Source organism: Perca flavescens, chromosome 20, assembly GCF_004354835.1.
Source record: "Perca flavescens isolate YP-PL-M2 chromosome 20, PFLA_1.0, whole genome shotgun sequence".
In the NCBI taxonomy this organism is placed as follows: domain Eukaryota; kingdom Metazoa; phylum Chordata; class Actinopteri; order Perciformes; family Percidae; genus Perca; species Perca flavescens.
Genome location: NC_041350.1, coordinates 23513404 through 23535182, shown reverse-complemented (window position 1 = coordinate 23535182; position 21779 = coordinate 23513404). Strand labels below are relative to the sequence as shown.

The window sequence follows — 21779 nt, the reverse complement described above, 5'->3', positions numbered from 1 at the left end:
GTTATAGTATCAGATTATTACTGGTACAGTACTGTGTAATGCATCAGTATTTTGATTGTTTAATTATGTTCTTTAAACTAACTATCTTTGAGATAAATGTGCTGGAGTAGAATAATATATAATGGAGTACAAAGTACTTCATTATATATATATATATATATATATATATATATATATATATATATATATATATATATATATATATACAGTACTTTAGTAAAGTAGTAGTTACTCTCCACTACTGTGCTAGTATTACAACTTATTTTCCAGAAAAAATTAAAACCTACAAAAGGAAAAAAAAGAAATATTTACAATAATATTCCCAGTAGTGAAATATAACTAAGTATATGTATTTAAGGATTATACTTCTACTCCACATTTTGAAGGCAAATATTGTACCTTTTACTCCACTACATTTATTTGATACCTTTAGTTAGTCACTTTGCAGATTTAAATTAATAGTACATACAGAATATAAAATCAACCAATAAATTATGACCTTTACCAGCTGAAACAAGTATACATTAATGCATTAATAATTATAATCCAGTGACGTTGGTATAATGTATATTATTGAAACGGTTGCTTTTTGGAACTATAGGTTTATATCCTGATGCTTTGCCTATGTATATTTACTTGAGAACTATTTTAATTCAGGACTTATAGCCTACTTGTAACAGAAAATGTTTACACTATCGTCTTGCCACTTGTACTTAAGTAAAAGATCCTAGTATGTCTACACTGACTATTCCCAATATTCTTTAAATGCGCAATTGATTGCACTTCAATTTTCTTTTACTTCTGACCTTTGACATGGCGTGTACGAGGGAGTGAAGGCAGCACTAGTCTTTTGAGGAAGGCGGGATCATATAGCGCTAACAAGAAAAGATCCAATCAGAGGTCAGATTTTCACGTAGCAACCCCAATCAGTGAAGAGGGACTGTCTGGTTGCGAAGGTAGTGGTAGTGTGGTGTGCTGGAAGAAGCAAGTGTTTCCTTTGGGCTTGCTTGCTGCTACGTTTAGTAGCAACATTCTGCCCATATATCTGTTAAGTTTGGCGCGTAACTAACAAGCGTTAAACTATCTTGCCTAATAATATTTTTTCTGCATGTTAATATTGCAAATTAGCTGGCGAGGTGAACGTAACCTTGTCTGAAAAGCATCTTTTAACATAATTGGAACACGAAATTACGATGCCATCCCCGATGGAGGGATCTTCCAGAGAAGGTGACCTCTTTACCGTGAAACATGAGCTGAAAAATGGTAAGTTAGCTGTAAACTGGGATACACTTTTAATGCAGTCTTTCTCATTTAACATTTATCTTTAGGTGATACGTAACGTTAGTTAGTTAGTGGGCTAGCTTGGAAGAGCCAACTGTCACTGTCAATGGGCATATGTATCTAGTGAGCGCCACCGTTAACGTTACTCAAGTCAAAAATGGCAGAGGAAGGCTAACGTTAGCTGACTGTCCTTATTACTCGTGCTGCTGTCTCACGCAAACTAACGTTACCTAACCATTTAACTAACGTTAGCTAACTGCTTAATAACGGTGGTCAACCCAGGCAATACCATTAGCTTAGTAGTTAACGTGTAACTACGCTAAATCAGACCATCTACAGAGATTTTCAGCAAGTTTATGCCACTGTCACCGCCTTAACTTAACGGTAATCACTATGAGTTGGTTTTCCAGTCATTGCCTGGTCTGTTATTAGCACTCACAGCTAACTTCTCCTTAGCCAACGAAGAGCAGACACAGCTGCAGTGCTGTCAAGTCTCAAGAGTAAACAGCTTGGTTTCATTTTGCACATGATTATACAGGGGTGTAGCTACATCAACAGTCACGTTAGGCACTGTTGGTTCGTGTAATAGTGGTTGACCGGTAATGTCTTCGTCCCTTATTAACTTTACACTGTTCAACATCATCCTCAAGATATAACTGTGACAGTGGTGCTGAATCCTACTGGCTTGTCTTTTTGCTGAGACAATGTTACTGTATGATAGTACAAAGTGAAGTAGTGGTGACATGTACAAAGTAGCATCTCAAAACTCTCCAAATCAACAAAGAATACAGTTAGAGTTATTGTAGCAGATTGAGACTTCGGTAACGGTGGTTGTTTTGAGTAGAGTGGCATGTCTACTGATTGAATGCAGAGGACTGCTAAATGAAGTTGCACACTGCTTCAGCTGAAACTGGTTTAATGACTATGCTGCACACCCATACTGCCCTGCCCTAAATATGCAGTCAGTCCAGTTGTCACTGGCACTTGTCTTTTTTGTGAATAAAAGTTCACACATTTTAGCCGCTGTATCAACTTAACCCTGCTTTGGACCACTGCTGTAGCATATGACCTAGTGGAGACAATATAGCAAAAGTAAAGGATATACACACCTACAATACTAAGCCCATTCATTTGTCTTAATCTTGCTGCTATATATCAAAAAGTTTTGTGTGGAAAATTGTAAAAATGTGCTACAGGGGACATAATAGTTTAATAATCTTAGCCATAGTGTTGATTCTTTGAACAATAAAAAGACAGAATATCTACTTTTCCGAATGAACGGTTTGTTGAAATTTAGTTTCAATCAGTGGTTGGGTTTTTAAGTCTTATCACTCAGGAAACCAACCAAAATACACTATTAAGGTAAGCTTTTTATTTTGAGGAACATTGGCATTTCTCTACTGTAGACTAAAGTTTCCTCTTGTTTAGCAGTCAAATCAAACTTGGCCTTGGCAGATGAGTTTGACAAGGGTGTTATGCAACCTGAATCCCTGACCTCAGACTTGAAGGACAGTGTTGAAATGATACAGTATGCACGTGAAGTGTCTAATAGTTGCAGCATTTCTTCTCGTGCGACTCGGAAGAAAGCAGCGGAAAAGATTAAATCAGCCGCTTTAATTGCTCAGTAGCCTGTTTTCAGATTGTCAGACAGAAGGAACACCACAATGGACATGCGTGTCTAAGAGCATGCTATGCTCAGTCAGCTGTACTGGGAGACCGTGATTTAGAAAGACACAAGGAGTCACTGACAGTGTGTGCTGAATTCACTGAAGATCCCTGATGGAAGATTGTGACCTTTTACTTGTTAATGTAGCCCGTGCGCTACAGATGATCTCATACTGTGTTTTAGTTATTTGTTTACATGAAGGAAGCTTACTGATTATGCAGGTTTTCTGTCTGCAATATGCACTGTTGTACATTTTTACAATGAAACATTCACCTGTGCAGCAAGCCCAGTCTGCTGCTGTTAGCTATGCAATGCAGTCATTTAACCACCACCCAGACGTTCCTAACTTGTCCAGGGTTTTAAATCGCTGATCCTCCAATTTAAAGCCCACTTCTCCAATCTTTTAGCTTTGCAGAGTTTGACTTCATTCGCCTCAAAGCATCATGGCTAAGAGTCTCTTTGTATTAAAATGAAATGCAAGAATACATTATTTATAACATGGGCAAGAGTTACAAAACAAAAAGTATACAGGACCGCACAGTAATGTAAATGTGCCTTCTGGTGTTCCTGCTTTTGGCAACAGCAAAACAGCTGATTTGTTTGAAATGTATAATGGCTGAATCAACAGTATTCAATATTATTCAATGAGAACGTTTTCACAGATTTTTGGCCAGAGGCTGGTCATTTTATCGCTGAAACTTCATCTCTTTAGCTTTCCTTGGTAACTAAGCATCTTTTCACCTTTTTATCATTTAGGAGCAGAAATAGCTATACTGTAGAGAAGGACTGGGATTAAAGGTGGTCTAAAGACTTAGGCTATGGTACAGTTTTTTTACTGAACCAGACCCTGCACTTTTATACTCCAATTTGCGTTCACAACTTGTAACTATAATCATATCTTTAATGTCTTGCTTTTAGCTTTTAGGTTGTGCTAATTCTTAATATGGCACCAATCACGGCAGGTGGGAAATTTATAATCCAACTGCAAACAGCAATTGCAGTTACAAACCGCAGGGATGTCAGTGAAGTGAATATAAACATTTTTCCCGTGTTCCAGATAAGCCGGTAAAAGAATACCTAATATAGAAAAATACTCTTTGCTATTCTTAGCTACTCACAATTGTGTTTTTTGTACAGAATACAGAGTACAAAATATACTCTCACACATAATCTTCTAAAAGTGAATGACCCTTGGAATTGGGGTGTCACGATTTCGATTTTAAATAGAAAATTTATCGAAATGAGCTTTCGTTTTCGAAACCAGAACCAGGATCGGCAATTTCGCCAGTATTTCTTTCTCTCTTCACACCTGCCTACTTGTACACGTCCGAAAAAACAACAACAGACACAGCGTAGCTTACCGACTGGTAGCATGCAGCTGAAGACACAGGGTAACGTTAGCTTACCTGTGCCTGTAGCCGGCAGCTTGAGTATTCCAGACACCATTTCCACTGCAGGAGTTGGAGATGAACAGAACTGGAAATGATCCTGCATCCCTGAAGTCACCGGTGTGGCAACATGTTGCCTTCCTCATGAGTGAGTTATGTAAACAAACAATGAAGGTTAAGCATGTGGGCTCCATGGTGTCTTCAGGTATATCTCGTTAAACTAATGGTGCAGTCATGCGCCTCTGAAAAAAACTCAAAGAAACTCAAACTGTTGTTGCCAAGTTCCCTTTTGCCATCTAGTGGCTCTTACTGTGGCATTGCCGTCCCTGTTGAAAAAAAAATGTTGAATCAAAAATTGAATAGAATCGAGACCTTAAAATCGAAAGTCAAATGGAATCGTAGATTTGGAGAATCGTGACTCACTTACTTGGAATACATCTACTCTACTGATCACATGATGTTGGTTATTTCCTTTTCCTTAGTATTTTATCATTCAAGCCACTTTTTGTTAGATGAACGTTTATCTGATTCTCTTGTAATATATTTTATTTCTTCTCTGACTTCAGCCAACCTGACGGGCCATGTGGAGAGGGTGGGCATTGAAAACTTTGAGCTATTAAAGGTGCTGGGCACAGGAGGTGAGTGAACCTTTAAACTAGTCTCTCCCTCTGTTGAACAGATTGTGATATTTAGATGACAGTTTGCATGCCAGTCTGGAATCCGATATTGTCTGTTTTTGGAATGATAAAGCCTTTGCTCTGCACTGAACTTTGCCCTCTGTCTTTATTTATAATAACCACCAGCTTATGGCAAGGTGTTCCTGGTGAGGAAAGTGAGTGGTCACGATGCAGGAAAGCTGTATGCCATGAAGGTTTTGAAGAAGGCCACTATTGTACAAAAGGCAAAGACTGCCGAACACACGCGGTCAGAGCGTCAAGTACTGGAGCACATCCGCCAGTCTCCCTTCCTCGTCACACTTCACTATGCCTTCCAGACGGATACCAAGCTGCACCTGATTCTCGGTTAGGATATTTGATAGCAAAATGCCTTCTCTGTTATGTTTATACAAGAAAAATAAAAGGTTAATGATTTTCTTTAACCCAGTGAAAGAAATGCACCAGCTGATTGAATAAGTATAAACAGAAATTGCAAAAAAAATATTTGCCCTTTCCTGTTGAAAAACGAACCTACTTATATTATTTTGGATGAAACATGACATGCATGATATCTATTAATTATAGATTATGTAAATGGTGGGGAGCTCTTCACACATTTGGTGCAGAGGGTGCGATTTAAGGAACAAGAAGTCGCCTTGTACAGTGGAGAGATTGTGTTGGCACTAGAACATCTACATGAGGTAACCCTGAGATTCATCACAACCAAGGCCTCTTGTCTGTTCAGAAGTTATCTATTGATGTTTACATGCATTAACTTGCCCCTCTGTCACTTTCTTGTTGCAGCTTGGGATTGTCTATCGGGACCTGAAACTTGAGAATATTCTGCTGGATTCGAGTGGTCATATAGTTCTCACAGACTTTGGTCTCAGTAAAGAATTTGATCAGGTACAGTAGGCTATGTCTCAGTATGTGTTAAAACCTCTCAATCCTTCAACTTATGACCCACTCACTCCTGATGAACTCCTAATAAATAAATGAAAGATCTTTTTTCAAACTTGAACATTAATTTTTGCTCATTAAGTTATAAATGTTAAAGGTTCCCTGGGGAGTTTTCTTGTTTATTTTCAGCGTTTCTCAACAAAACATATTGTTTGTATCCTTGAGGTCTAACAATCGTGATGAATCCATGTCCTTCCTCATAATACATTGTCAACGTTAATTTGTACTTAAATACTAAAAGGACAATTTCGGCACAAAATTATCCTAGGGTTTAATAACATGTGTACCGAGTCGACCGTTCACTGGGATCTGTTTTCATGCTAATCAAAGGTTTCTCTAGCTTGAAACAAGCTACCACAAACCAGTGGTTAGCTGCTAACGCTAGCTTTCGGGGCAGAGGGTAAATCTCTATTTCTATACCACTAACAAGGCTCAAAATAGTGACGTCGAATGACGAACGCTGTGCAACCAGTAACATAGCTCAAACACAGCGTTGGTAGTTCGACTGGTCATGACTGTTTTCCAAGATGGCGCCCACATGTAAACATGAACGCTACTGTCTTTATAATCTATCTTTTTAATAAACTGTCTGTACACTTACAAAGTTCTCAATCCTTCGGTTTGCATGTAGGGACCCTCGTTATGCTACCGTTAAAGTGTGGTGCTGTTTTGAGCCTTGTTAGTGGTATAGAGATTAACCCTCTGCCCCGAAAGCTAGCGTTAGCAGCTAATCACCGGTTTGCGGTAGCTTGTTTCAAGCTAGAGAAACCTTTTGGTTAGCATGAAAACATGTCCTAGAGAACGATCGACTCGGTACACATATGTTATTAACCCCTAGGGTCATTTTGCACCGGAATTGTCCTTTTAAGATTTGAAACCAAGGTTTTAGGGGCTTTAATCTTGAACCATTCTCTCACAGTCCTGCCCACTTGCAGGCACAGACAAGGCTAAGATTCTAGATTTGGAATCTAAAATGTGTCTATTGATTTGTGCTTTTGTTAAAACAGGTGGAAAGGGCGTTTTCTGTCTGTGGCACCATTGAATATATGGCTCCAGAAATTGTGGAAGGAGGAGAGTCTGGACATGACAAGGTAATTTATAGGTTTACGTTTTTATGTTTGATCAAATCAAGCAGCCCAGACTCTCCTTTCTATATTCCTGTATGTGTGTGCTCTCCATTGAGATTTTTCTTTTAGTCTGTTAAGCCAAAGTCACGGGTGGTTGCTTGCATGCATTCCAGGCGGTGGACTGGTGGAGCCTCGGCGTGTTGATGTACGAGCTTTTGACTGGCGGATCGCCCTTCACCGTTGATGGAGATGAGAACTCGCACACAGACATTGCCAAGTATGGATTCTCCCTGATCATTAGATCACCACAGATTTCAGCTAGCCTTCAGTTATAATCACTCTACAACACTGACCATATTTGTCTCGCGCGTCACAGGAGGATTTCAAAAAAGGATCCTCCTTTTCCCAAAGATATGGGACCTCTGGCCAAAGACCTCATCCAGCGACTCCTCATCAAAGATCCAAAGAAGAGATTGGGCTCAGGTCCTAATGGAGCAGAGAATGTGAAAAAACACCCGTTTTACCAGGTGGATCTCATTACTTGTCTTGAATATTTCACAATATTTAGAAAAACCAAATGGCAGGGTGGACTGTTACTCCACATAATGGGGCTGCTTTGAGTGAGTAGCATTAGAGAAAACTGAGTGTTTGTATAAGCTATGTTAATAAGGATGGGGATGAACCACAATGTTTTTCTTTTTCTAAACTAACGTTAGAAAATAAACTGGGAGGACTTGGCAGCTAAGAAGGTGCCTGCCCCGTTCAAGCCGGTGATTCGGGATGAGCTGGATGTCAGCAACTTTGCAGAAGAGTTCACAGAGATGGACCCCACCTACTCTCCCGCAGCTCTGCCTCAGAATTGTGACCGCATCTTCCAGGTGGGAGAGTGTTAAGGAACCAGACTATTTTTTATTTATTTATTTGTGACTGACTCATTGTTTTGTTTTTTACATACAGGAACGTTCATTGTGCTCCTTGCAGGTTTTGCATTTGTTTTGTGCTGATGTTTGTCTGGGCTTTGGTTGCAGTCAGTGTGAAATGTTGACACGGATGAAAAATTGCATTATACATTATCCACTTTTTTGTCTGTGACTATATTTGTCATACTCCACAGCAATTGAAGTAATCAAGTGAAGTTTTGAATGTCATCAAAAGGTTGCTGTAAGTCAACATGAGTCTGTCTGTGTGCACTGGTATTCAAATTGACTAAAGAGTCTTTTATTGAAGTAATTGCTGCCATATGCAGCTCTTATTGAAGTAACAGATGTGAATGACTATTTTTGATCTAGCTTTGAACCATAATATGGCCCACAACTCTGTGCAAGCTGATGGCTGTCTGATGTATTGCATGAAATTTCAACTTTGATTGCCTTCTGGATCCTTGAGCTCGGTAGATCAATAGATCCATTAACGGGCTTCTCTCGTGGAATAAAAGGTTACACTTTGAGAGCATCACCACGTCTGTCTCGGTTACGCCTTCAGTCTTTGATTGCCAACTTCATCTTGGCTTTTTTCGCTCTCAGCTGCCATTCACATAGTCTGAAATTTTGTGGTCTTTATAATTTGCGAGCCTAGCAATCTCTGAGATAACGACAGCAATCCCAATTTTAAACCATGCACTTGCTCCCCCACGGTGCCTCACAGAGCAAAATTAAAATTGCATTAAGAGCGCCAAAATGTAATTTCACAGCAGAGCAATCAAATATTGAAGCCCGGCAATTTAGGGCATCTCATTCATTCACCACCCATCCTTCCGTCCATCCATGGCTGTCACTACATACCACACAGCTGTGTGTGTGTGTGTGTGTGTGTGTGTGTGTGTGTGTGTGTGTGTGTGTGTGTGTGTGTGTGTGTGTGTGTGTGTGTGTGTGTGTGTGTGTGTGTGTGTGTGTGTGTGTGTGTGTGTGTGTGTGTGTGTGTGTGTGTGTGTGTGTGTGTGTGTCGGTGAAAAAGGGAGAGAGAGAGATTAATGCCAGCTCAAAGCTTTGGGCTCCCCACAGCTGGAATTCAGCAGGCAGCGCTCCACAGTGACAGGTCTAACAATAAGAACAGCTGGACAGCTACTGTCACTCACAAAAATAATTGGGTGTATTGTGGAGCTGACAGGCTTGCTTGATGTACAAAAATTTGAAAAAATAATGTCAACAATTTTAAGTTTCACAGATAAAAATGGAAATATATAAGTGTCTATAAATGTCTCCACTATATATAATAAAGTACAATCAGGAGGATAGATAGTCCAGGCTATTTCTGAGGCTGTAAACTGCAGCAATGGATGTGTCCTTTCCCTCTGTCCTTATAATCCAGCGCTCACTTTAAAATGTAAATACCTAGAGTTTATGTGTTTCTGTGTGCAGGGCTACTCTTTCATGGCCCCCTCTATCCTGTTCAAGAGGAATGTGGTGATGGACGACTCTGTCCAGCTGTGTGGGGGCTCTGAGAGGCCGGGCTCTGCTGCGGTGGCCCGCAGCGCCATGATAAAGGTAAGATGAATGGACTTGGATCCTCCTGCACAAACACACTTAAGCTAATGGCTGCTGTCAAAGACAGATGAGCTTCCTCCCCGCCCCAACCCCCCTCTCCATTCCACGAGAACCTTTTTTTTTTCCTACTGTACTTGTTTTACTCACTTATACTCCGATTCCGTTTTCAGACATGAGCCTGTTTATTTAATAATGTTTGTTCATGAATGCACTTGTGTATCTGTATAACATAATGCTTTTTGAGAAGGGAGCGGTGCATTGCCTTTTGTTGGATCATTGGGTTTCAAGCTTTCTCATCAGCATCCTGGGTACCTGCTGCAAACTTAGCTGTTTCCAAGATTCCATTTTTTATATTTGCGATAGGGATTGTAATGAATCATTTTAATGCTTTTTAGTCTAGACCAAAAACCTTTTAGCGATGTTTAATTAATCAACAAAACGCTGGAATAGTAGATTGAATTTTCATAAAAAAGAAAATCAGCATTTTGGCTTGCAAGTATGCTTGGTCATAACATTCTACCCTTTTTACTGCTTACACACATTTGAAAGGGAAAGTTTCGGCCGAGCAGTCAGGCAACAATATGCTTCAAATGTATTCACAATTCCAAGCCTCAACTCACTGTGCTCTACAGGTTTTTACCCCATTTTCTGTCACAAACAAGGAAGTTTCTTGTTATGTCTAGTAGTGTTCTTCAGTATTTTGTTTGCTTCTTCTGCGTTTCTTTTTTGCATGCACAACAAGAGAAGTTTGCTGGGCTCATACTAAAATGGTTTTCATGGACTGCTGCACTCACTATGTGTGTTAATAAATGTTTAATGTTCACAAAACAACGAGTTTGAATTTTATAATCGCATAGAAGCAATATTTGAAACACAAAAAAAGGAAAGACGAAGCGGTTAAGAGACTTCAGGTTTCAGGCTGTGGTTATTAAAAAAGGTTGTATATTTAATATAAATGCTGTATATAAGACTTCTAAATCAGACTTCCATTTCAGAAGACATGTACAGTAGTTGTACAGCATACACTATAGAAAAGAATAGCAAGCATAGAGCTGTGATCATATTCAAATAAATAGCAAATTAATTTGATATGCACATTAGCACCAGGAAAGTAATTAGTGTAATATATTTAAATATTTAATACAGTTTACTTCTATTTTTATTGAAGACCTAACAACATTGAGGTGATTCTTTAATTTAAGTCATTATTAGACCCTTTACTGATGCCTCTCTATAAAAACTTGTTTTGGTCCACTGTCCCCCCTCTGCAGGACTCACCTTTCTATATGAGTTATGAGATGGACTTGAAGGACAGTGCTTTAGGAGAGGGTAGCTTTTCCATCTGCAGACGGTGCACACACAAGAAGACCGGACAGAAATACGCAGTCAAGATTGTCAGCAAGAGGTACAAACTCACATCCTGCTTGCTCAGATGTGTTTGTCAACCCAGATGCTTTTGGCTGTGTGATGTTTATAGTTTTCCTGGATAAATCAGTCGGCCATCCTCCTTCCTTTCCCTGGCAGAATTAGTATGTTATCTTAAACAGACGAATGCAAAATAATGTCATAATTTGCCCTATAATTTAATTTGCCCTATTACTCTGTTAAAGGTTGCGCTATGTGGGTTAACTAAATGAAAATACAAATCTGCTTACAAACCCTTGTTTTTGCTGGCAACTGCTACAAAACAAGCTTTGATCATGTGTGATGACTGCAGTCCTACACTATACGTCTACACTTCATTGACAGTGTGGCACCAAATATTATGGCTCTAATAATAGTGAGACTCACTGGGCAATCCGCATGACACAAACACGTGTTTCTTCTTCTAACTGTGAGTTATTTGGAATTTGTCTGTTTCAAGGTAAAGAAAATCAGCAGAGCAAACTGCACTTAAAAATGAATAAAAAAATTTGAGAATTTGAGAACCAAACCATATGAGCTACCTTACAATAGGTGAATTGTGTGAAATAACCAAGCAGAAGAAAATGTCAACCCCACACAACCCATGTGAAAAAGGTTATATTGTACAAATGTCATATAAAAAGTAGAAAGGTAGTGGGTCTTCTTTTCTAAACCTTGCCTTGTCTTCTCTTGATATATTATACTGACTTGATTATTTACTAATATGTAATGTAAAGTTACTAAATTACTGCATTTTTCCACAAACATTGCCCAGATTAGACCAAAATGTCAATTGAAAACCTGTTAAAGGATACAAAAACTGCCCTCTAAAATGTCACTTTCTCACTCTGCTGTGTATGTGTGTGTATTTATGTTGTATTTCCTGACAGTTATCTGGCTTCCTGCTTGTGTTTGCTGTAGGATGGAGGCACAGACTCAGCGGGAAGTAGCAGCCCTGAAGCTCTGCGATGGCCACCCTAACATTGTCAAGTTACATGAAATTTACCACGACCAGGTAAGGTTATTCGCGGTGGATACATTTGCGACCATAAATTCTGTTTTACATGGCTCTCTGTGGAGCCTGTGGGGACTGCAGCCTTATTAAGTCCTGGAACTGGAACAAGGCAGATTAATGGGGTTGCTGGTAGCCCTCAAGGTCTTTCTTTATCTCTTAATGTATTGTCCTATAACATCTCTCCATGTGCTCAATATTTCACACCAAATGTATTTTTAAACTGCAGCTGTACAAACATCCATTTCATAGCAGTGAATTGAAACGACCTAGATTTACTTGTGTTAATAATTGAGCCGTGCACTCAAACCAAACTAAGTGTGCATGTGTTCCGACTGTAGCTTACCTCAGTTATTTCTAAGGTGTGTCTGTGTGGCTGTGTACAGGTTCATTAGTCCCGGCCCTTCAAGCCCAGGAGCACCACTTTAGTCCTGATGAGCTCAGTAGGGTTATTACTGTACCTCAGAGGCCTGTGACCCAGATCAAAGCAGTGCTGCCTCGCCTCGCCTCAACCCAGTCCTGCCTTTGTTCCCCAGACCCAGCACTAATGAGAAATTCTACCGCGCTGCCCAGACACATTATTCCCTTCCCATTTTGTTTGGCCCCTTTCACTTTTACTCAATACCATTATGGTTTGATCTCAACATCATGGGATCAAGGATGGGCTGTTTTTTTGCTATATTTATTATGCAACAGAAACATTCTCATCCACAATTTCACACGTTAAGATTCAGCTGTTTTCAGCTAGCAGTTGGAGCTGATTGCAAGATTGAAAATACATTACAAAATGCACACTTTGCACCTGCTGTGCTATTCCAGAGCATGTCAAGGAATAAAGGTTGGAATTGGGTGTAACAGAGGTCGGTGAGAAGTGTAAATATATTCTGTGCGTGTGTTTTCTGTAGCTCCACACGTACCTGGTTCTGGAGCTTCTTGGTGGAGGGGAGCTGCTGGAGAGGATCCGCAGAAAGCAACATTTCAGCGAAACCGAGGCCAGCCGCATCATGCGAAAACTGGTGTCGGCCGTCAGTCACATGCACGACGTAGGAGTGGTGCATAGGGACCTTAAACCGGAGGTATTGGACATACACAGCAGGACTGTAGCTCGAAATTCTTTTCTGTCTGAGCATGGTTTGTGTCTTTGTAATTAATACAGAAATACTTGGATCAAAAGCTTTTAAAACAGAATTACTGTTTTTTTTCTGAACTTTGTATGATCTGTCGCATTATCATCTGCAATCCTCCACAAAACAAGAGTAGAATTGTTCGACCCTAACATGGGTCAAAAGTACCTGGTCAGACAAGTCTTTATGTCCAATTTGGTAAGCTCTTACGTGAAACAGTTTTGCTGAGCAGAAAAAAAATGATTGCTGTCCGTGTCTCCCAATTGCTTTGTAGAACCTGCTCTTCACAGACGAGAGTGAGAACTCTGAGATAAAAATCATAGACTTTGGCTTTGCTCGCCTCAAACCACCAGACAATCAGCTCCTGAAGACTCCCTGCTTCACCCTGCACTACGCAGCACCAGAGATACTCAAGTATGACGGCTACGACGAGTCCTGTGACCTGTGGAGTCTGGGAGTTATTCTGGTGAGTGGGTGTGGGACGACAGAGCCATGCTCAGGTTAAAACCAAATTTAAACTGATGGAGAATAATTTATTATTCAACTCCATATATTCCTGATGGAAAAGAAACATATCACCACTCAGCAGTATTTTATTTTACAGCAATTTGAACAGAAATTGTAAACCTAACGTAAGAAAATACAACATCTAACTTAGTGCTGAAACAAGTGCTCAATTGGTTAGTTCAAAATCTGTCTGACATATTTGACAACCGATTAATATAGGTTATTTATCAAGTGAAGAAAATGCCAAACAATTGCTGGTTATGGCTTTTAAAATTTAAATATTTTCTTTGCTTAAATTTGATAACTTTGAGTTGTTCGACTATTTATCGGATTGTGAAAGGAATTTTAGAAGATCCCCTTGGGATCTGCTAATTTCTGATGGGCCTTATTTTTTAAACTGATGTAATGATTACTCCGTTAATGGAAGAAATACTTTAATCAATAAAAGAAAATATTCATTAATGGCAGCATTAATCCAAATGATGGTTAATGGTTACTGATGTTGATTTGCTTGACAAACGTATCTGCAAAACTGTATGCAGAGAGAATGGTATTCATATTTTATAATTTATAATATTTAATATTTGATATGATCAGGTTAAAAGTTACTGAGGATAATTATACCCACATCAAAATCAAGCTTTCAGCGTGAGTGCGTATGTATGTGTGGGGTCGGTGTTTGTGTGTATGAATGTGCATGCATGTATGTGCATGTTCTGTTTAATCTTATATGCATGATATTCATCTCCCTCTCTTGTTCAGCACTACAACCGTCAGCATCCTGTGGTGAGCTGACACAGTTTAATGCTCACCATGGAATGGAGAGCAACCAGCCAGGCTCTCAGAGCTGGTTAATGCTGCGCTTAAACGAGACGTCGCTTCCCAGTAGCGGAAATGTCATCCTAATTCAACCTTTTTCTTTGTAGTGGAGAGAAATTAAAAGGACAGGTAGAGAAGAGAAGGACAGGGCACATGAGAGAGGGGTTCTAGACCTGGCCAGTCATCCGTACAGAGTCTGGGCTCTCTGTGCAAGTGTTGTTTCACACCGACGCCCCCTGGGGGGATATGGGAGTAGTGTGCCTCATGGAGCTCTGATGAAATGGCTACTGACAAGCTGTGCGCACAATGCCCTGGAAGCAAAGTGAGCAGACACAGAGAGGGAGGGAGAAAGAGGGAGAGATCAGGACAAATCCTCCACTGCCGAAAGGCCTGTTCCCAACTACTGCCATTTTAATGAGAAATCTGCGGGCAGATGTAAGCAGGCCAAGGTGAGAGTATCCTGTACATTCAGCTAAGCACAGACTCTTCTGTTTAGTGCTGGTTCAACCACGGTCAACAACATGCAGCATAACAATGGAATAATGTGGACAGTCGTGATCGGTCAAGAGCGCTTTTAAAGTTGTTATTTTAACAGCAGATTTGTTCTAACATTAATGCCCAGTTACTTTGTCAGCTCATTTTAGGCAACATGATTAATATAAAAAAACAAACATTTAGCATTTCCTGTGCCACACAAAATGTTTAGATTTCATTGACAGTGCAGATATTGAAGGAACACGCCGACTTATTGGGAATTTAGCTTATTCACCGTAACCCCCAGAGTTAGACAAGTCGATACATACCCTTCTCATCTCCGTGTGTGCTGTAATGCTGTCTGACGGCTCCAGCGGCATCAGGCCAGCACAGAACTAGCAGGTGAATGGTTCCAGTAATCCTACTGCTCCGAATAAGTGACAAAATAACGCCAACATGTTCCTATTTACATGTTGTGATTTATAAGTCTGGCGTGTACAAAAACAACGTAACATGAGACACAGCCGTCTTCTAACTGTAAACAAACTGGGAACTATATTCTCAGGCGGAAGAATATAGTACTTGGGCGGAGTGATATGCTCGCAGCAAGCCTGTCTGAGAATATAGTTCCCGGTTTGTTTACTGTTAGAAGATGGCTGTGTCTCATGTTACGTTGTTTTTTGTACACGCCAGACTCTACAAATCACAACATGTAAATAGGAACATGTTGGCGTTATTTTGTCACTTTTGTCACAATTGGGAGCAGTAGGCTAGTTGGAACCAGTTACCTGCAGGATCTGTGCTGGACTAAGCTAATGCTGGAACCGTCAGACAACAACACGGAGATGAGAAGGGTATGTATCAACTTTTCTTACTCTGGGGGTTACGGTGAATAAGCTAAATTCCCAATAAGTCGGCGTGTTCCTTTAAACCTGGAAACTGCATTGATGGTGTTTTGACAGCAGATTTTGTGGTTTTGCTCTGTTTGCAGTACACCATGCTGTCTGGCCAGGTGCCTTTTCAGTGTCAGGAGAAGAGCCTGACTCACACCAGTGCTGAGGAAATTATGAAGAAAATCAAACAGGGGGACTTCTCTTTTGAAGGCGAGGCCTGGAGAAATGTGTCCCAGCAGGCCAAGGACCTGATACAAGGTCAGGATGGAACTGGTGACTTGTTCTTAAATCTAATGATTTGTGTGAACTACTGTATGCTAGAAGTTTATTCTCATAAAGTGAAAGCTCAGATGTTATGCCTGTGGATTTCACATAACATTTTTAGTGTATTAGTGAAATAATTAGGAAATTGTTTCCCTATAGTGTGCTTTTAATGTAAATTGGCTAAAATACTGTAATTGCAAGAAATTACGAGACCACAAGAACATTGTCCCATGCCCTCTCCCTTATTTAAATTATACAACCATACAAGTACAGGTGTTATCTCACTTATTAGCTAGCTTATGATTAATAATGGGACTTGTGTAGTGTGTTTATTCAGCTTATCATAATTGAAAATACAGGCCTCTTTTACTCCAATTTTAGATGTGAACTAATGTGAATGAATCCTTACAGCATTAGAAAACATTACAAAGTTAGATGTAGTTGTGGTATATAGAGTTGGTATCTGTTTTAAAAGTCCTGTCACCCAGTTTTGAATTGACAACATATCCGAAAATATTGGATGTTTTAGAATGTTTTTAGCAGGACTACCCATTTGTTTAATTTAATCACAGGTTGAACTTTAAACTCACAAAGTAGCTCACAGTGACTCAGCTACCTGAAGAGGAAATCCCTTCCTCTTTGTAGCTCACCTCCTTACTCGTGTATTTAGAGCGCTAATGGTAAATCCGTGTCTTGTTCTTGCAGAGCTGCTGACTGTGGACCCAAACAAGAGGATTAAGATGTGCGGCCTACGTTACAATGCCTGGCTCCAGGACGACAGCCAGCTGTCCTCCAACCCACTCATGACCCCGGACATTCTTGGCTCCTCTACTGCCTCTGTCCACACTTACGTCAAAGCTACCTTTCATGTAAGAAATTACCAGCAGTGCATGCTAATTTTAAATGTAGGCCAGGAATTCTGTAGGCCAGGTCAGGAACTCTGGGCTTCCGGTTGTAAAATGTGGGTTGTATTGAACAATTGCTTCCATGCTGCTGCTGCTGCACTTGAACTGTACTGAATCCACTCTTAAACACTTACCAGTTAACCTGAAGATGGAAATTAACATTATTTTAAGTGTATTATGAGGTTAATTCTCCAAAGTAAAACAGGATCACAATTAAAATAAAATGGTTTAAAAGAGAAAATATTGGCAGATAAATCATTAGTTGTTGCAGCCCTATTCTAAACAGATGTTGTAGATCTGTATTTCATGCATGAAAAATGTATTTTCATTGGTAAACCCACACTTGATAAAGCAATATTGTTGCAACTAGTCCAAAACCTGTCGGATACGCTGAATTGGTATCAGCGCTGAGGCTGACTCTATTTAAGCACGTGTAAAAGGATTAGTACTCAATATCAGCAGTTGAGGAATCCGAATCAGCACAGGGAGACCAAAAGAGTAGGATTGGTGCATCCCTTGGAAAAATATTCATTCAGAGAAAACAACTGGCTCACCAATCCCCTTTTTTTTGTCCCAGGCATTTAACAAATGTAAGCGGGAAGGCTTCCGACTGCAGACGGTGGACAAAGCGCCACTAGCCAAGAGGAGGAAGATGAAAAAGACAAGTACCAGCACAGAGACCCGCAGCAGTTCCAGTGAGAGCACCCATTCCTCATCCTCCTCCTCCCAGTCTCAGGAGAAGACTTTTCCAGAGGACAACACCAAGCTGCAGCCCTCCAACAGCACGCCTCTCATCGTGCCCATCAACACACCCGCGAGTCTGGGGACAGACTCTGAGCACCAACCAATGCATCCAGCCTTTCACTTCTCAGAAGAACAGTGAGACAGCGAGAGGAAAAAGGGAGATTCAGACAGCTTCATGACCCACAGGACGGCTTGGAACATTGTGGAGACCGCTCTCTTCTTCTCTCTGTCCCCGGCAGCTCTCTGCCTCTGGCTTGATTGCATGGACGTCCGCCCGTCTCCAAAACCAAGCATGCAGCAGGAGCAGCAACCGTCACCTCAGTATCTATCAATCAATCAATCAATCAATCAATCAATCAATCAATCAGTCAATCATCACTAGCAATACCCTATCCCTTTTCTTTCTCTCTCACTTTCAAAGACGGACTGTGTCAATCAGGGACTGGACCAGGAAGAAGTTGTCACCAGTGTCCAAAATGAAAAGGGCTGCCCTACTGCCCCAGGTCCAGACAAACAATGGAGAGCCATCTTCAGTCTCTTCATAAAACCGCAGCTCTCGCTCTGTCCGCTCCATTTACCTGTCTTTGTCCATGCCTCCAGAGGTTTTAAAGGGAAAGTTGTAGTGTTTACACCATGGACGCTTTGTATTTTTTTTGTCAAAGGGAGAGCAGAAATGCAACGTGCTGCTGCGTAACGTGGGTCCTTTTCTGGGAAGTCTCTGCAAGAGGGAGCAGGGTATTTATATGTGAATTTTACAACTGAGATTTATTTATGATAAGCTATATTGTTAACTTATTTATGGTTCAGACTGACCTAAAAATAAATAGTGAATATAGTGAGTCTTTAGAAGAAAAAAAAAGACATTTTGTGTATGTGTGTGTTTTCCTATCCGCTCTAAAGACTGTTTCCATGTAGTCAGATGGTTGTTAATTCATCTTTGTAATCATCTTAGACATGAATGCCTGAAGTAGGTTAGAGACACAGTTATGTAGACATTGTAAGACTATTATAGGCAAGAAGAGATTAACACCATTAGCTACTGGTTAATGGATGTCAAATTTATCTAACCAAAGTCCTTTGGACTCTATTTATGGTGGCTGGTGAATTTTGAGATTGAACTGCTGCTGTGTCCAGTTGTCAAAAAAAGTAATTTCCTTGTTTAAAGAAGCAAAAGTGTAAACATGTTTTTTTTTTAAAAAGCAACCAAATATGGATGTAGTATGTTCAGCCAAATCTGGGGTTTTATTGTTCTATGGGGAGTACAGCTGCCCGAGGGGATATGACCCTACAAGAGCTATATTTAGACTTATTTTTGCCTCCAGTGTGGGAGTATGACCACTGCTGTTCTTCATAGTCTGATCATTCTAGTCAGTATAAGCCCAGCAGTGGATTTGCCTTGTGTGGTATAGGACTTAATTGCCTCATTATCACTACAACCAATTGGATTGAACAGAATATCCCTAATGGAAAATTCCAATCAGCTTAGTGTGAGGTGAATGCGTCAAGGAATTTAGGTTGAGTTTTTTTGAGATCCAAGACGCCAAAGGGCAGCTTCAAGTAGCTTCCTTTTCAGATGAAAGAAAATGAAAAGTTTTATGTGCCAAAAAATGCAATTAAATCAGGTAATGGACAGGTTTGAGTCTATAAGTTAAGGGTGGTGATATTTTAAGGCAAAATAGTTGCCACTTGTGTCACTGCCTAAAGTCTGACAACTACTGCAAAACATCTACTCTTAATGAAAACATCAAGTCCATGAGGACAGACCTCAAACAAACACTCCTTCTATTATGACACCATCCCTTGCTCTATTTACCATGTTGTACTGCATGACTGAAATGGTGATCTTTGCACTGTGTGACAGCTCTCACTTTGAGGCAGATATCTGGTTAGTGTTAAGTCCTCTGTGCATGATGTTATCTGAAACTTTACTTTTTTGTTTTATTTTCTGGGCTTTTATTTTTTGGCAGATTCTTACTTTATTTATTGTGAGTTTGTTTACTTGCTTATTTCAATATCCCCGATTTAATTCGGGACTTTGAAGTTTTGCCCCAATGTTACAATACTGGTGTTAGCCAGGATAGTTTGGCAAGTAAATATAATGGGTATTTGTGTTCAGTACTATATGTGAAGCTGCCTAGAACCAGTTTCTCCTGCTCAATCAGGATAGAAATTCCAAGTTGGACTACTGTGTGCATTTAAATACAATTCCTCATCTTCTTCCGTTTCAATGCACTGAACCAAAGCTTTAATCTCAAGCTAGCTGCTCTAAGCTGCATGAGATGTTTCCTTTCATGCAAATATGCAAAAAAATGCTTCACATATATCACGGTTTATGATGGTTTTGTCCAACTGGTAAAATATGTTCGATGTTTCTAGCACAGATCATTTTGTAACAGCAAAGTCAGTGTGTTTCTTCAGAGATTCTTTATAGGATCTAAAATATTCATACCCAGCACATTATCATGCTTAAAACTATGCATCTCTTTTCGCTCTTATGTTGCCCTTGCCATTTCAAAGAGACCTCGCTAAATGGGTCCAGACATAATGCTTAAAAAGGGCGTAGCATGATGTACATTTACTGTACTTTTACCCTAAGAGCATCAGCCACAATGGAAATGGCAAAGTGGAATGCATTGCCTGTATGAAAAGCTGGAATCCTTGAAGCTGAACACTACAAAGCTCTTGTCTAACTTAGTTCGCATGAGTTCCCCGTTGCTGCCTCATTAAGCCTCTTTTCTTTTGTTTGGGTGTATTAATAGCTCAAGTGGAGGAAGAGGAAAAGTGTTCCCTCGGTTAAGGTTCTGATAAGAACCTTTTTACCTTATTGCAACATTAATTAGAGGGCTGGTAGTTTGAAGTGTTTTGTAAAAAAAAAAAAAAAGACTGTTAATCTGCGTTTTGGAGTCAAAGGATTGGGCTTTGGATATTCCTGTGTGCTTCTGTCAGTGGAGTTGTGTATGTGCTAAGAGACAGATGTAGGTGCCAAAGCTGGAAGTGTCGTCTTGCACTGAAAGCACGGCTTCTCAGTTTGGTGCTTATGTGCATGAACTGTCTGTGAAACTGATATTTTTTTGGACAGATGCTGTCACTAGTGTGAGTGTTTTTTGGTCAGCTTTTATTATGGGATCATATGGAGCTGTCTGCGGTGCTGAATTGACCAAAGCTCTGGTGGTGCTGCAAAAACAAGTGGCTTTCCACAATGACTCGTAACAATGTGATCCTTCAAAGCAGTGATTCCCAACCAGGAGTACTTACCAGGGTGTACCTGGATAATTTTAAGAACTAGGAATTATTGCTAAGGAGAAAAAAATGCACCAGTAGGATTACAAACTGGTATGAGGTTAATCTTAAAGGGGAACCCCACGGATTGTACATATCAAAGTCTGTTTACAGGATAGGAAGTACTGCTGCATATGTGATTTAAAAAGTGGTATTAAGTCTTGTATGGCTCCAGTGTGGCGTTTGAAAGAAGTGAGCTTACCAGACCAGAAATTATAAAAATTAGAAGAAACTTTATTATTATTTTGTCACATACAACCGTACAGTGAAATTCAATTTCTGCGTTTAACCCATCCTAAGCGAAAGCCACATACAGCGTCCAGGAAGCAACTTAGGGTTCAGTGTCTTCTTGTTTAAGGACACTTTGACATGTGGCCGGTGGAGCCAGGGATCGCACCGTGAATCTTGTGGTTAAGGGCCGACCCACTCTACCTCTGAGCCACAGCCACCCACATGATCTATAATTAATAGTGTTCCTGTATATGCGTTCTTATGAACATTTTTCATTGAAACTACCTTCTCCCAAAGAAATTGTTTGGGTTTTTTGTTTGTTTTTATAATTTGAGGGAAACTGATCCTTTAGAGCTGTGTGTGTGTATATGTATATATGATATATATATATATATATATATATATATATATATACACACACACACACACACACAAAAGTGAGTACACCCCTCACATTTTAGTAAATATTTCATTATATTTTTTAATGGGACAGCACTGAAGAAATGACACTTTGCTACAATGTAAAGTATTAAGTGTACAGCTTGTATAACAGTGTAAATGTGCTGTCCCCTCAAAATAACTCAACACACAGCCATTAATGTCTAAAACGCTGGCAACAAAT

At 40.0% G+C, this 21779-nt stretch overlaps 1 protein-coding gene across 3 annotated transcripts; it reads left to right on the top strand.

Annotated features, from left to right (window-relative positions):
* Positions 1-957: 957 nt before the first annotated feature.
* rps6ka5 (ribosomal protein S6 kinase, polypeptide 5) lies at positions 958-21516 on the top strand. Of its 3 annotated transcripts, XM_028565888.1 has the most exons (17): positions 958-1263; positions 4902-4973; positions 5139-5357; positions 5577-5692; positions 5796-5897; positions 6959-7042; positions 7192-7295; positions 7395-7545; positions 7735-7896; positions 9376-9501; positions 10773-10906; positions 11827-11920; positions 12823-12993; positions 13316-13507; positions 15833-15992; positions 16704-16867; positions 17481-21516. In XM_028565888.1, the coding sequence occupies exons 1-17, from the start codon at positions 1194-1196 to the stop codon at positions 17784-17786; spliced, it is 2427 nt and encodes an 808-aa protein (XP_028421689.1). In that variant the 5' UTR covers positions 958-1193; the 3' UTR covers positions 17787-21516. The 3 variants fall into 3 exon arrangements, with proteins under 3 accessions (XP_028421689.1, XP_028421690.1, XP_028421692.1); XM_028565889.1 differs by lacking the exons at positions 15833-15992; positions 16704-16867; positions 17481-21516 and adding an exon at positions 14475-15127; XM_028565891.1 differs by lacking the exons at positions 15833-15992; positions 16704-16867; positions 17481-21516 and adding an exon at positions 14311-14562.
* The last annotated feature ends 263 nt before the right edge of the window (positions 21517-21779 follow it).